The following is a 16,324-nucleotide window of genomic DNA, read 5'->3' as shown; positions in this document are numbered from 1 at the left end:
TCTTCAGGGCCAAAAACCATTTGTAATTTGAGATGATAATTGGGAGATTGGGCTTAGTAGCCTACACAACAGCACTAATATTTTCAACACTTCATTCCCATCCTAGCAGTATATTGAGGCTGGTGCATCAACAAATCCAAAAACTCCTTTGTTTAAACAGTGATAAATCCTCATATTTCTGGGAAAGTTCTTTGAGCTCACTCTCCACCTACAGACAAAAGCCAATAATTTATGAGTTAAAAGATCGCATCACAAACCTGCAACTGATCTCTGTGAGAAGTTGGCCTGGCATATGCTGTTCACTAGTTATATTAGGCACCTTGTACCAGTCCAAACAACCCTTATTGATGATAGGTTTAAGACCTTTATTGAAAGCTATAAGTCTTGAAGGAGTGTAAAGCATCTTGGTTTACCGGATTATAACCTCTTGAATGACCAAATGAAAGGGGAACCACACAAGGTATATATCAAATATATGTATTTATTACTAAACACTCTCTACTAACCTCTTTATGAGATTAGAGAACAAGATACACAATATCAACACATTAGAACGTAAGTAAATAGCACAATATACAATGGGTCCCAGGGGAGACCAAACCATATATTAAGAAAGTGGTATAAGAACCATGACTTGACTAGACATAGTGCCTAGAGCACGTAGAATCGCTGGGATCCCTAGGAACCACCCAAGGAGGTGACACAGGGAACCCACGGGGGACGTGTGCAGTGTGAGAACACAGACGCGAGCTTCGTACAATCCTATGGGAAAGTCGCGGTTAGTATTTTAAAGATTAAGGACACTTCAGAGAGGACTTGGAGCAAACCCTTTTAGACTTAGAAGGTTCTAAGGCCAGCACCCATGTGAGCACCGGAGTACTCGTGTTACCTCACCTAGGGAAGCCGGGTGTGTAGGTGCCAAATGATGTCGGGAATCGTCGCTGTTTTCAATGGTGAGTTGCTGCAAAGTGCTGCTGCTGAGGAAAGGAAAAGTATCCGGTGCGATCCAAACCTGGATCAGAGATGTGAAGAACCTGAAAGCAGAGGGGACAGAGTCTGGATCACTTTGGGGTGACAAGGGGCACGATAGACCAATGCCCACCAATGTCAGGTGTTTCAGGTGCGATGAGGTGCAGCTTGACTCCCCTGCCAGGGGGACCAGGTGATGTCGATGATGACCAGAGTCCACAGACGAGCTGTCCCACAAAGGATTTTGAGTGCTGGGGAGTCGGTGTCCGAATCGAAGACCAACAAGCCTTGGCAACAGCAACCTATGCAGTAAGAGTAAAAAGGCTTCGGAATGGACTAGCAAGGTCCAGGTGACTCCCTAAGCAATGGAGAGTCAGGGCACATCTGGAGCAACCAGGTAAGCCCATTCAAAGTTACAGTACCCTTCTCAGGGACCCACAAGTCGACGGAGAAGGGATCGCAAAGGGACCTCAAGAGGAATCACTAAATACCAGCCCCGGGGCACTCGTGGAGTGTAGGCCACTAATCTTCAGTGGAATCACTGCTCGGGGTCAGGACTACAAGTATCACAAAGCACAGCCTCAGGGATCACCAAGAAGCATATGCAGCTGCAAATAGTCGAAGTGTCCAGGGATTCCAGTTGCACGGTCCCCACGAAGGCTTTGGATCTCAGGTTTGCTGAGAGCACGGATCGGCCTCGGGGAAGCTTGGAAACCCACCTCCTGTGTTGCAAAGTCTTTGGAGTCCTTCAGGAGCTGCATAGTTGCAAACCAGACAGATGCGTCTTTGGTGCCTGCCTTGCAGGGGAGTAACTCCTTTACTCCAAAGGAGATTCTTCAGTCATCCAACGAAGTGTAGGTAGATGAAGTTCTGAGATTCTGTAGCAGAGTTTCGGCCAGGTAAATCTAAAGTCCTGTAGTCATGCGTTCCTACTGTATACCCAAGGAGGGGGTGGGACAAATTCTGTTGATCCACCTATTGGAGGGTCAGGATAGAGGGGTGGCTAAACCCATATCCTTTGCCCAGTTACCTACCAGAGCTGGGGCTGGTAGCCTCTGCTACCGGTTTGAGCTAGACTGTGCACAGGGACGCCAAATATGACCCCAGTGCAGACATCAAAGCACTCTTGGAGTGCACCCAACCAGCCCCAATTCACTAAAGCCTGTCAGGGAGGTGGTTACAACTCCCTGTGACAGGAAACCTATTGTACAGCCTTCCCTACCGGAGTTTCGTCCAGCAGCAGGATGGCAGACGTGTGTCTGTGGCTGGCAGCATCCATCTTGTGATGCCAGGGTTCTGGTAAGCTGGTACCGGGTGTACTGGTGTGGTCATATTGCTCCGTCTAGGAGGGTAGAAACATACCTCCCCCACCAGGACTGGCAGCCATTTCACAGTTAGCATTTACAGCGAGGTTATAATGCACTTATGAGTATATGGTGCGGCTGCATCACAGAACAACCCCGGAGGATAGATTCTCAAGGCTACAGAGGGGCCCTGCTCATTCATGGGCACCCTCTCACACAAAACCCAGCACCCTGCCTTCGGGATTGATAGGGCCTGCCATAGGGGTGACTGGTAGGTTTATATGTGTAGTGATATAAGTGAGATTAAGGGAACCTATACCTAAGTAAGGGGTGCATACACCACCTTACATAGGCTGCTGTAGCAGACCAATGGTGTCATTTTGAGTGGTCTCTCAGGGTTGGCATAATACATGCTACGGCCCCTGAGAGGCCTCTGGGGTGCCTATACAGGATACCATATACTAGGGAATTATAAGGGTACCCCATAATCCAATCTGTGGTGTACCTAACGTACAAGCAATCATTTTAGAGAGGAAGCAGCTAGGCTGGGGCCCTGGATACCAGGGTCCCAGCCAGACTAAAGTCGAAAAACAGTGAAACATCAGCAAAAGGTGGGGGTAACTATAAGAAGCAGATCCTACTCTCATACAAACTCCTTAAAAATATTCAGACATGTGGCTTCAAATATGTGCTGAGTAGCCCACCAGCACAGGCTAGACTACAGTTTCTCATATACCCTTGAAACCTCTAACACAACAGTTCAACCATTGGTATGGTTCCACCACTCTTTCATCTCTGTAATGCCTTTCAAATCTGGCTTATAAACCAACCACACAAAGCAGGAATGACCAAGGGCCTGATTTAAAGCTTGCTGGACTGTATTCAATCCGTCAGGGTGGCAGAAGACATTACGTTTGCTACCCTGATGGACTACCATCTTTGAGATTCAGAGATGACTGCCGGCCCAGCAGTCATCTCTGTACATTGAAAGTTACCTCTGTTAAAGCAGTTCATTTCAATGTACTAAATGATCAGTGGATGGCCGGCTGGCAAACTATTTACATTTGTTTGTCTTTCAGAATCAAACTCCCAAAGAGTGAGTTTGTTTTTGAAAACTAAAAGGCTTATGAACCTCACATCCTGTGAATTTTCATCCCATCATGGTCCCCTGTAGAATCATGGAGGATGCATGAATCTATGGTGCAACAACATTTTGAAAGGTGGATTAGGTACCCATGGGGGTCTGGGTTCCTGCCGGGGCCCAAAACCATGCTATGGATTTCTGCAGACCATGTTCAGTTGGAGGTTGACTCTTCATTGAGAGTTGGGTGCAGGCCTGACCACAGGCTAGATCCTTGGCCAAACCCCATGCCATGCACAGCGTTGGATATTTTACTATACATTGGAGAAAAAAAAACCTTTCAGGGAAAAACAAAAGTTAAAGGGACGTTATAGTTAGGTGAAAATGTCAGTTAAAACGTAACATTTTAAATTTAACAAAAGTACTGAAATTCCTCTGTTATAATGATCTCAATTAACTATAAACAAGTAACTATAACTTATGCCTTTGAGTAGCTAGAATTTGTGCCCTCGCCAGGCACAGTGTTCTTATAAATGATTTCAATTCAGATGTTGTTAGGCATGTTATCAATGCAGTTACAGAAAATGCCATGACTGTTGTCTTACGTTAGGGTACAAATAATGAAAAATAACACTCCCAGGCAGTATATACTGCAGTGCAATGTAAACAAGCAAGTCACAAGGAAAGATGTGAATATAAAATGTCATACATTTTAATCATATTCATTAGGGCTAAAAACATCACAGAAACGATAGCATATCACAAAATTATGATACACCTAATATATTAAAAACATTTCTTATTATGGTGCTTAATCAAAAGACAATAGTTTCTGCAACGCGTTTCAACACAATTGGTGTCTTCATCAGGAAAGTACCATCAACAATCTAAAATTAGATAAACAGTTTTAAAAAGCTATACTTTGTTAAAAATACATCGTTTCTTACTGTTACATTGCATATGTCAGGAACATTTCTCTTAAGTGCTGCTATATAGTACCAAAGAACAATAAAATAGCATAATGAAAAGTGTTTAGGTCTTTCCTTTTTCATTTATCCTCTTTCCATTTTATGCCATCTGCTCTTCGCGACCAATTAACTCCTTCTAATTTTTTACATTCTCTGCTCACGTTCCCAACTCTTTTCATTATGCTATATTATTGTTCTTTGGTGCTATATAGCAGCACTTAAGAGAAATGTTCCTGACATATGCAATGTAACAGCAAGAAACGATGTATTTTTAACAAAGTATAGATTTTTAAAACTGTTTATCTAATTTTAGATTGTTGATGCTACTTTCCTGATGAAGACACCAATTATGTTGAAACGCGTTGAAGAAACCATCGTCTTTTAATTAAGCACCATAGTAAGAAATGTTTTTAATATATTAGGTGTATCATAATTTTGTGATATGCTACCGTTTCTGTGATGTTTTTAACCCTTATGAATATGATTAAAATGTATGACATTTTTTATTCACATCTTTCATTGTGACTTGCTTGTTTACATTGCACTGCAGTATATATTGCCTGGGAGTGTTGTTTTTCATTATTTGTTTTACCCTGTCCCAGGAATTCTATTCATTCACAGGGGGTCCTTGTTAGTTATGATAATTTACGTTAGGGTACAAGCCATGCATGGGGAGAGGGCGAATCACAAGTCAGACAAAATTCTAACATCTCTAGGTCAAAAAGATATGAAAAAGCCCAACTTATGAAACCCAACAACGGTTTTTAAAATATTTGAATAGGATCTACACACCTCCTTATTTTGCTGTGTCTGCTGCCATCGCCACCGTCTTTTAAGTGCATCTCTTTCTGCGCCATTCCTCATCATGGTGTAAAGCGCTTTCCGTAACACAAGGTCCCTGTCATGAAATCCCCACATACCTAAAAATGGTTAAAAAAAATTTGGAGATCATTCCGAAACGTGGCAGTGTCTGAAAGAAGATGTTGCATTTGCAGTATGATTAAATGTCCTTCTAGCATTTAATTTAGAACATAGGCCACATTTGGAATGCAGCTTACATACTGGATGTCATTTGTTTAAAATATAATGGTAGATTTTGAGAACTCAAGCTCAATGATATTGAAAGAAGCTCACTTGAAGATGCCATTATATTCTTTGTCTGACATATAGTACACAAGAGATATTCCACTTTACTATAAACTAATTCCAGCCCCTTGTGATTCCAAGGATCACCATGGAAGTGTACTTATCAGGGAATCTATGCGGCTGAAATATGCATGTGAGGTATTTTTGCAAATGTGGGGTAAGAATGGAAGGTGAAACATTTAGTCACAGTCATTGTCCCATTTACATTTCAAATAAGGGAAGACACTTAGGCCAATCATGAATAAAGTGATCTGTATGGCGGTCAGATAACTAAAACACCATTCTAATCAAAATGAGGTTGCTTGATATATAACTTCTATCTGTGAATGCAGGACCTATTTTGGTATTGTTTGCTAGGACGAAGCCTGACATTTAAGAGCCACATGGAGAAGAGAGTGAAGGTGAAAAACCCGAGATATTCCAAGTCTACTTTATGAATTTGCCATATAGCATAACAGCATGTCTGATTGGAGAGTGACCAGAGCTGGATCGAAGGAGAAGGACCCCAGTGAAGGATTAAAGTAAAAATTCTTGCAGAGAGTCTCGATTTTTTAAGCTAAAAAGAACACAATTTAACTTTCTCTTACTTGTGTTTAATTATTTGTATTTTTTTTATAATAAAATAGAATACTCAGCATCACACTTCGTAAGAGCCATTACAATTTATCAAAGTCCAATGGTGTATATTGAACTGGGATCAGCACCAATGACACCCATGCGACCTCTGCTTTTGTTCGCTGAAAAGAGTGGCACCACACACATCACAGTCAATAACTTTCTCCTACTTAAGATTTCTTCCACCTCCACTGAAAGGTAAATTTATGGTGAAAATAAATCCTTCAAATTGATTGTCTAAATCTTCCTGATATCTGTTCTTCGAGGTTGGCGTGTGTGTTTAAAAGACAATTTGCACTGTTACAAAGAGCACTTCAACATGTACAGAATACTACAGAAATAGCAAGGTCTTTTCTTATAGTTTACAAACTAAAAGAATTATGTTTTGATGCACATTAAAGCAAGATTGTAACTCACCATTGTTAGATCTGCGATTCAGTATGTAGAAAAGTAGTTTGCTACATGAAGAATCAACCTTGTTTGCCCAAGGGTGTTACTACATAGCCAAATAGTGGTGAAGAGACTTTAGGGTTATTTAGAACATGATCAATTCACTATGTTCCTTGACCATCTCTTTTGAGCAGGTCTATTCGAAGAAATCTATGTTTTGCATCTGGAATAGCAGATCAATATGGTCACTGTACTCTTAATGTGGTCTGTTTCATTGTTAAGAGAAGGGGCCATGTCTATATACAGCCCTACATCGTTTGTTTAAGTTTTTATGTTTAACACTTAGCACTTCAATAAAAAAACTCAATTTTGAGATACATTTTAATATGTGTTGCATTAGGAGCACTATCGAATCACATTTTATTTCTTTATCCTTTCTGTGTTTGTAGTAATACACAACTACATTCAACGTCTGGGTTGATGGTTCTGGTTGGAGCATAACCTAGCCCCATATCAAACAATAATGGACCTACATGATGCTCTGTTTTTTTTTACCAGATTCTCAAAGTTTATTGGGTGGGGGGAGCTAGGATCGGTTGTCTGCTATTGTGTAAACAATACTGAGATGACCTCACATGCAAGATACTGTTAATAAAAGACTTTACATGTTTTCTTGCTTCTAGAGTTTTATCATAAACACTCCAGTCATGCAAAGAAAAAGGTCTTCTCAGTTGTGAGGGAAAAATACAAGGGTAAAAAACCTGCTTGTGGATAGTATAGTTCTTGCCTGAAGGTGAAGAGTAATGCAGAAGCAGAATAGCTAAGAGGCAGGTTGTCCCTGACATCAGAGATGAGGAAAGAGCCATTCGAGAAATCAAGAAAAAAATTAAAAGGTATATGAGTAAAAATCATGGACAAAAATAGGAGCAAATGGTTGAAGAATGCGATAAAGAATGTGTGCTGTGATGCATTCTTCACTTGTTAATGCCCAGAGACGTTTTACTGCTAAAGATACCCTGCTTCATGCCACCGCTCTGCAGGGTAAGCACAATTCCTGGCAAAATTTGGTAGGGTCTCTGCATGTTTGTGACAGCTGAGTATGACTGACAGGACATTCAGCGGTCCCCTTTAACTGGAAACTACCACCTGGGAGCAGCCACGGCCCGTGCCGGGCGTTATACTGGGGCGGTGACGTCAGGCAGGGGAGGGTCAGAGTGGGGGGTTGTAAAATGCGGGATATGGACCATTAGAGGTAAGTACTGATAAAAATAAATAAAACAAATTTCGTTGCCCACGCTGCATCGCCAAATGTGATGCAGCGTGGGCAACGAAGTTCGTTTTATTTATTTATATCAGTACTTACCTCTAATGGTCCATATCCCGCATTTTACAACCCCCCACCCTGACCCTCCCCTGCCTGACGTCACTGCCCCAGTATAACGCCCGGCACGGGCCGTGCCTGCCTGGGAGATCTACATATTAACAATGATACCCGCATGTGCTACCAGCGGAATTAGATAGGGCTTACTCATTTCATGGAATGCCGAAACCGACAGCTGTGCCCTTTGCACATTCACCAGGGTGGCGTAAGTTGGCGCCAGTGCTGGCTTTAGGGCAGTGCAACCGGTGCGGTGGCACTGGGTACTGACCAGTCTAGGAGGCGCTGGCCTCATGGAGAGGCGCTGTGTTTCACAAAACTTGTGATTGGAGAGATGAGAGGCACTTTTGCCTGGTGGTAGTGAGGGAGTCCAAGGAGGCGACCTAGGGGTATGGGCAGGGCCAGACTGGAAACCAAAACCGGCCCTGGCAAAGTGCTTGGCCAACCCCCAGGGGGTTAGGGGTGCGGCCGAGCTGTTTGCCACGGCCGTTTCGGCCTATTTCAATACAGCGGACGATATTGCAGCTATGCTGCAAAAATGGTCCTGTAACAAAATCGGCCTCCAAGGGCCAAAAACCGACCCCCAACCCTGGCAGCCCACCGGGGAAATGCCTGTCCAGCCCTGGATATGGAGACGCCAAAACGAAATATTGCACCGGGCGCCACCAGTGCTGAAGCAGGTCCTGGCTGGCGCACAGGCACACAATGCCTGTAGCTAAATAGTGTTTCAAGTCGCACCTTATGACGCCCCAATTGTGCAGAAATGTCCCTTCAGTAGGCCACGACATTGTCCCCCATACCAGATGTGATATAGGATGTGGCATGCTTAAAATAAAAAACCTGGGGGTCTCGTGAGAAAGTCAACAGGTTATTCTCAACTCCTACAACTCTGAGCTCTAAGGGTGCTCGGTAAAAGACTTAAAGAGTCCTATGCCAAATATACTACCCAACGCATTTTCCTCCCAGCAATTTTTCACTTTTTTACTCATAGTGAGAAACCCTTCTTTTCACTTACCTTCATAGAGCTTGGCCTCCCTTATCATGAGCTTGGTCCAGGCGAGGTGAGGTAATATCCCCTGTCACGACGGGTGAGTAAGGAACTCTTGTTGTCCTTGACGAAATGGTACATTTTTATTTTATTTTCAAAATAATTACTACCCTATGTCTTTATACCTTCCTGCTATATTTTGTATTATAGGTGAGAATAACACCATCTGACATGGAGGAATAGAGAAACATATATCCTTTATGGTTTAAGTTAATCACTGTATTGATGGTTGGTTTAATTTGTAGCACGCACAAGCAGTGACAATAATATCTCTTTAGAACAGAGGCCCTGATGAAGCCTTAGGAGGTGTTTTTGGCAGAAACATGTCGGATCACATGCAGCTATTTGTTTACACTGCATTTTTGCACTGTTCCTGTTTTTAATGAGAAAGAGGCCTACAGCTATTACAGTTTTTCACTGTACGCTTTCTATTCTAATTTTAATCTTACCCTCTTTCACTTTTGTTTCACTGCACTTACTCCCATTAAGTGATCCCACGCATGGTCTACCGAGCAACTGCGGGTTTGTTCCCTGTCCGAAAAGGTGGTTTGTAAGGTATCTCAATTACACAGAGATACCCCATCCCAACCTTTTGGATGACCAAATGATAAGACTATAAGATCACTTACAAGACATTGATGGGAATCCATCTCTGGACCTTGGGTCTCACCTACTTTTGCTGGGAGGAAAATGCGTTGGGTAGTATATTTGGCATAGGACTCTTTAAGTCTTTTACCGAGCACCCTTAGGTGTTAGGAGTTGAGAATAACCTGTTGACTTTCTCACTAGACCCCCAGATTTTTTGTGTTCAACAGTATGTTTATTAGGGGATGATAGCCTGGGCAGGTCTTAAAAATTTCCTTAGACCCTCCACTACCTGTTTTGTGATTATTCTTAAAATAAAGACAAGGTTCTGATTTGTGCAGGGTAACCTACCCAGATGCCAAATTTGATTTGTGTTTGTGTAGTTGTTTATTAGAACAAACCCTTTATTCATCACTTTGCAACTGAAAGCAAAAATGTCAATGGAATCACTCAATAATAGCATACTTTCCCTAGAATTCAAGGCGGCTCCAATTAGATGAGACATTAATTCCATGACGTTAAATAAGTCAATGAAGAGCGTCACAGGGCCACGTCAGAATGTTGTCATCTTCATTAATCTGCACAGTAGCCGTTTCTTGAAAGTCATTTCCCTACCTAATGATGCCGCATGCAAGAGACAGTTTCCATCCCCTGTGGTCGCCAGTGGAAGAAGGCGCTTACAACTTGAACATGTCGTAGACCACCAGTTAAGACGCCCTGTAAAAAAAATATAAAATAGAATAATTTAACCTAACTTGATTTTTAGTATTTGTTTTCACTTATTCATATATCTGTTCAGATAAATTCACAACTAACATAAGCTGTGTTTCATTACAACACACACTGTCTTTGGAGAAATTACATAATTTTACATTTGTCCTGCATGAGCCACATTTTAGCATTGGGAAAAGGAGTGCGCCACTCCATTCCAATTTCATCAGCACTATTTCTCCAGTGGAGGGGAAGACATAGAATGAAGAGGCGGCAGCCACAGGCTGCGGAGAAAAGGAAAGTGCGTTTTTTTTTTAATTATAATTTTTCTCCCCTACCTCCATCCCCCGCCCCACCAACCCTGGTCGGTAGCAGCCACTATTGGACCAGACTCTACGGCCATGCACCGTGGGGTACTCGCCAATCCTCCCTGCTGTGCATAGGCGAAGGTTGTGCACTGCCAGAGGTGGGCCACCTGCGGGAAGTTAGGTGAAGGGAAGGTTCTGGCCATGCCCAGGGGCCAACCCCCTCCCCCACTGCGAAGCTTCAATCGCTGCATGCTGCGGGCGGTTGACCGCTCACATGAGTTGGGTACTTGGCATGGCCAAACTTGGTGCTCTTAATGTTCCTTGTAAACTGATGCTAGTGTCTTTTTCTGAATAGATCAATATGTTCTGCAATTTTCTTGCATGTATATGAACGAACAGGTTTTCTTAAATTAAGCTTTTCGGTTGTAATCATTTTCAATAATATTCCAAGGATTCCAGATCACAAAATATAACTTTTGACTTTTTCAGGAAAATGGTAACATTAATTTCACTCTGCTCTCATTCAATAGGGTTTTCATTTTCGTTTGTGTCAACCCTGTGAATAGATGTTCACTTCACTTCAGTTAATAAATGTTTAATACAGACTCTTTCCAGGAATTTTTATAACAAAATGTGCCATAATGTTTAACATAATGTTTAACAGTTTTGCGTTCTCTTAATAACTGTTACTGACTTCATGGTAGATTTCTTCTCAATGATCTTTCATGGAAGCTGGTAAATGGCAATAAATTATTCTTGTCTGTCTTTTTCTTTTTTTTAAACCTCTGGGTTATAGTACTGTCTCCCAGGGATAAACAAAACGCATACCACCTCCTACATGACCCTGTAAGAAGGTGATACTTTTACTTGGGACTCCCCTTGGGATTAAAGCGAGTTGTTAAAAAGGGCAAGTTGTTAAAAATGAGTATCATTTCCCATTGCAATTGTTCCCAAAAGTATCGACTTTGTTGCAAATAGTCCTTGCAAGCTAGAAAGAACTCTACTAGTAAGATACAGTTAGCTTCACATTGTAAGTTTCTGAAACTTTCTCAAAAGTGTGAAGCAGCGCAAAATACGAAAAAAGGCAGGCCTAGTATATGTGCTTTCAAAGATTTGCAGAATATAAAGTAGTGAAAATATACATTTCATGCATAAAACAGTTCTCTAAGATTCTTCCAATTCATAGGCACTCAAAATACATTATTAGTTATATTTGAAAGATCACAGATAGCTATGGAATATTACTGCATTTCAAAGTATCAGCCTGTAAAATTATTTCAAATCATAAAATATTAATATCAAGTTTTTTTCAAGTTTTATTTTATTTGTTTTGGTACTCTACTGAGGACCACAAATGTTATACGATAAAAATCAGTTACAAGTACTTTTTAAAATTTTACATGTTAGTACAAAGCTAAAAAAGGTTTCAAAAATGTATAAAAGTTATAACAAACTAATTCGTTGGGGGGAGATTTGCATACAGTGATCAAGTCCTTTACTGTAGTAATACGGCAATTAATGTATATAGGATACAGATGTCTTGTCCTAGCTGCCACTACTTTTTGATTAGGGCATGCGAATAAGAGATGTTCTACGTCCTGCTCCCCTCCGTGGCAGAGGTTACATAATGAAGATCCATTTGAGTGCCAACTTGATGTTAGAGATAGCACTGGTAGAGTGCCGAGTCGTAACAGGGTAATTGATCTCCTAGCGCCATGCGAGAGATTAAAGGCTATGTATTGTTGTACTTGCTTGGGTGCGATTGTTTCTGCAAAGCTTTTATACAGAGTCAACTTGGCGCAGTGTGAAAAATCGAGATCGTAACTGAGTCTGGGAGTAAAACATTTTAAAAAGAGTTTTAGTTGTGATGGGGTCCAGGTAAGCAACAGATTTGCATTTATCTCAGCCAGTTTGAATGCAGTGGACATGTTGCTGAAGAATACTTGTTTCGAAGCATCGCAGTCGAAGGTCTCGGCTTTAAGTAGAGAGCGAAGGGTTCCATCCTTTGCGTGCAGCAGGTTATATGCCCACCTGATGACATTTGCGATAGCTCTTGAATAGGAACTCGTGATTGAAAATTCAAGACGAAGAGCTTGCACCGGGGTGGATTGTGATACCTTCAGCATTTTCCTCAGTATCTTCCCTTCTTTTTGGTCCAAAAATGACCACTGTTTTATTGGAATATATTCCAGAGCAAATGATAAAACTGGAGGTATCTTTGTGCTATATACTTTAAGAAGGGATGAGAAATGTCGGTTACCTGAGGCCGCATATAATCTTTGAAGGGCTCCGGCGTGCACCTCGGATTTCCTGGTCAGGTTGTTAACCTGTAGATTGTTTTTTAAGGTCTTTGTGAAAATCCTGCCCAAGTAGGTGTATTCCTCAGTCTCTTCTATTTTTCCACCGCCGAGTCTCCAGCTAAATTTGGTGCTTCTTTTTCTTCCTGAGAAGGAAACTATTTTTGTTTTAGTGAGATTCGGGATTAAGAAGTTTTCCTGGGTATAATTGTTCAGAGAGTCTAGGAGTCTTTGCAGACCAAAGGGCGTGAGATCTAGCATTACGATGTCGTCTGCATATAGGAGGGCGTGAACATTTTGGGCTGCGATCTTTGGAGGCAGACTTGGCACTTGTTGCAGGTGCTGAGGCAAATCACTAAGATATAGTGAGAATAACAAGGGGGCTAGGAGACACCCCTGCTTGAGTCCGTTTGCTGTTGGAATTATGTTGGTCAAGCCCTTTTCACACCCCATTTGCACTTGACACCACGTGCGCGAATGTAGTGTGATTATAATTTGTAATAATTGTTCTGGGATCTTCAACTTCCTCGGTTTTTTCCAGAGAGATGGCCTATCAACTCGGTCAAATGCAGTTGAAAAATCAATGAATGCTGCATATACCGGCTGGGATTTTCCTACAACGTATTTGTCGAGGATTGTTTGTAATATCCCGATGTTATCGACAACCGAGTGTTTTGGTCTGAAGCCGGCCTGATATAAGGGAATTAGATCCTGAGAAAATGCCCAATTTTTAAGTTGGTCCAATACATCGGCGGCGAAGATTTTCCCCGTGGCATCTAGTAATGCTATTTGGCGATAGTTACCAGCCTGATATCTTGATCCTTTTTTAAAAATCGGTATTATGATACTCCCCTTCCAGGATTTTGGAACTGATCCTGTTTTGAAGATGAAGTTAAAAAGGGGAGAGAGCATCTTACTCCAACCCTTGGGGTCTGCCTGTAGGACCTTGATTGGTATTTGGACTGGGCCGGAGGCTCATGTAGATCTTGCCTTTTAGATGTGCATTTCTATTGAAAATGGGGAAGCGGTTCCTATCGGAGCGTTATTTCCTTCGCTTTCATTCCCAGTATTATCGGCCTCTTCATTACTCGTATTTACTCTATACAAGTCTGTCAGGTAGTTTTCCCATTCTTGAGGGGGAACAGGGATGGCTTGCAGGACCTTTTTTGTACCGGTCTCCTTTGCGATTAATGACCAGTAGGATCGTTGGTTGCGCTGCTGTTCCGCAATTTGTAGGTCGACCCAGTTTTTGCCCTGCATTATTCTTTTTAGACGACGCTTTTCTCGCTTGAGTTGATTTTTCAGCTTGTTAATTTCTGCCTGTCTTGAGATTGAACGATCCACGTATTGTGCTCTAATAAGTTTATTTAATCTTTTTGCAATTGATGAATTCAAAGTTGTATTTTTATTTATATTCATTACTGGTGCTGCTTGTTGTAGCTTATTTTGAAAGACTTGGTTTAATTTCTTGATGATGGATTCAAAGTTTGTTATTGGGTCAGCGGAGTATTCTATGGATAAAAGATGGTTTGTGTCGGTTAAGGTGGTTATTTTATCTAACATAATTGAGTTCCAATAGATCCGCCTTTGATTTATTTTTACCTCTATTTTGCTATGTTTAAACATGATATGACTAGGTAGGCAGGTTCTTATTTTCCATTGCGTATGTACAAGATTGCGTGGTCACTCTCTTCAGTAAAATAGATACGGAGATTTGAAGCGGACTCGAACGACTCCAAACTACAAATCATATAACTAGAATTGAAAAAGTTCTGTTTCCCCGTATTGTGTGGGATGCAGGGATGTCACCTTCCACGTTCCCGTTTAAGATGGTTCCATTTAGTATTGGGAGTGACGCTAATAGCATTTTCCCCCTTTTGTCAGCCCTGCTTCTGATCGGAAATGTCGGCACCGGAATTTCTAGGGCTTCGTCTTTGTACCAGTTCGCCCAGTTGGATATTTCGGTGTTTGATATTTTGCCATTGAGGTCGCCCATGATCAGGTATGGCAAGTGGGATTCAGTTTCGATTATTTGCTGGATGGCGTCAAAGATTTCCTCAAATTGGACGTCATTCTTTGATCCGGGAGGAACATATACGTTGAAAAGAAATAGACCTTTTTGTGGGTCTGAGGGGTGAGTCTCCAACCTGATCTTTATACACTGGAATTGATTAGATTTTGTGTCAACGATCTCTTGGGCCCAGAGATAATCATCCCTTAATAGGATAGCTATCCCTCCTTTAGCGTGTCCCCGTTTGGCTTCTTGTGCAGGGGTGTCATAAACAAAGTATCCGTCCTGGTTAAAAGGTTTTGTTGACCAGGTTTCCTGCAATGCCAGTATGTCCGGTCGATTTTTTGTGGCTTCCATCATTTTGTCTGTAGTTTTCCCTGCCATGTTCCATGATGTTATCGAAAGGCCGTTGTTAAACGGTATAAGTCGTAAACTTCGCTTTTTTCCTGCCGTTCAATGATTCAGCGATCCATGACCATGACTGGAGCGTTTTTGCTGCTTCCTTTGCTTCTGCGTCATGGCTCCAAACTTCTCTTTCTCCATTCTTCACTGAAATCTTTAAATTTTGATTTAAATTTAAGTTTGCTGCTGAGTCTTCGGTGCTGTAGATAATTTTATTTTGAATATGGGAATTTTTCCATAAAGGTCAATTGAGCCATTTTTTGGGGTTATTAACTGTGATTTCCTGTACTGGGATCAAGTCATAGCCACATTTGTGTAGGGTCTCCTGTTCTCTTAAGATGATCCCTGGTAACACCGATGACCAAAATACTACCACCGCTATTTTGGTATTTTCTTTATCTGGGAATATTACTAGATCGATTTCTTTTCTTGTTATGGTTTGTAGCGAAATGATACGTTGGAGAAGGTTAACGATTCAGCCTCGATTTAGTGGGACATTGTCTGTAGGAAAGAGCTCTGTTATTTGTAAGTATTTTGACGATGTTTCTTCCCCGGGTGGGGCATTTTTGTCATGGTCTTCTGGCCCTTTATAGCGCTCCCTTAGCTCTATAATTGTTGGGTTGAGGTGAAATTCTTCGGCTTTTGGGTTTAAGGTAGTGTTTTGTTGAAGAGTTTTATTGTCTGCGTTTGTAACCATGTTTCGGTTTATTCCCTTTATGGGAGTCTGTGCTTTCATACTTTCTTCTTGGTTGTGCTGGGATGCGGGATGGATTATAACTTTCTGAAATTTGAGCCTACGCGCTTTCTTCTTTTTGATTCTTTGTTGCGGCTTTCCTCTTTTTTTCCCAGCTCCTTCTTGGTTCTTCTTGGTTTTTCCTATGTTCTTCACTTGTTCGCCGTCGAAGATAATATTAGCCTTCATTCCTTGATCAGTCACCGGTTTGGACGTTGTTGGTTTATTTTTGGTATTAGTAAAAATAGTATATTGGTTTTGAGTATTAATTGGATCTTCTCTGAAGAGCTTCTTTAGGGAATATATTGTTTATTCCTGCTGGTTATTCCGAGTTCCCTTAGATGATATTCTTCTCGTTTGAGTACCGATTTCACTTTT

At 41.6% G+C, this 16,324-nt stretch overlaps 1 protein-coding gene across 1 annotated transcript in view; it reads right to left on the bottom strand.

Moving 5' to 3' along the window:
* The window catches only part of OTUD7A (OTU deubiquitinase 7A), a 681,211-nt gene that overhangs the window by 307,902 nt on the left and 356,985 nt on the right, over positions 1-16,324 (bottom strand). Inside the window, exons 5-6 of the mRNA XM_078685161.1 lie at positions 10,100-10,201; positions 5,115-5,242 (exon numbers count right to left, since the gene is read on the bottom strand). Of these exons, the coding sequence (XP_078541287.1) occupies positions 5,115-5,242; positions 10,100-10,201 (230 nt within the window). The remainder of the gene's footprint in view (positions 1-5,114; positions 5,243-10,099; positions 10,202-16,324) is intronic.

The sequence above is a fragment of the Lissotriton helveticus genome, chromosome 3_2, assembly GCF_964261635.1.
Source record: "Lissotriton helveticus chromosome 3_2, aLisHel1.1, whole genome shotgun sequence".
NCBI classification, from domain to species: Eukaryota; Metazoa; Chordata; class Amphibia; order Caudata; family Salamandridae; genus Lissotriton; species Lissotriton helveticus.
Note: the sequence above shows the minus strand (reverse complement) of the source record. Positions and strands in the feature narration are given on the sequence as shown.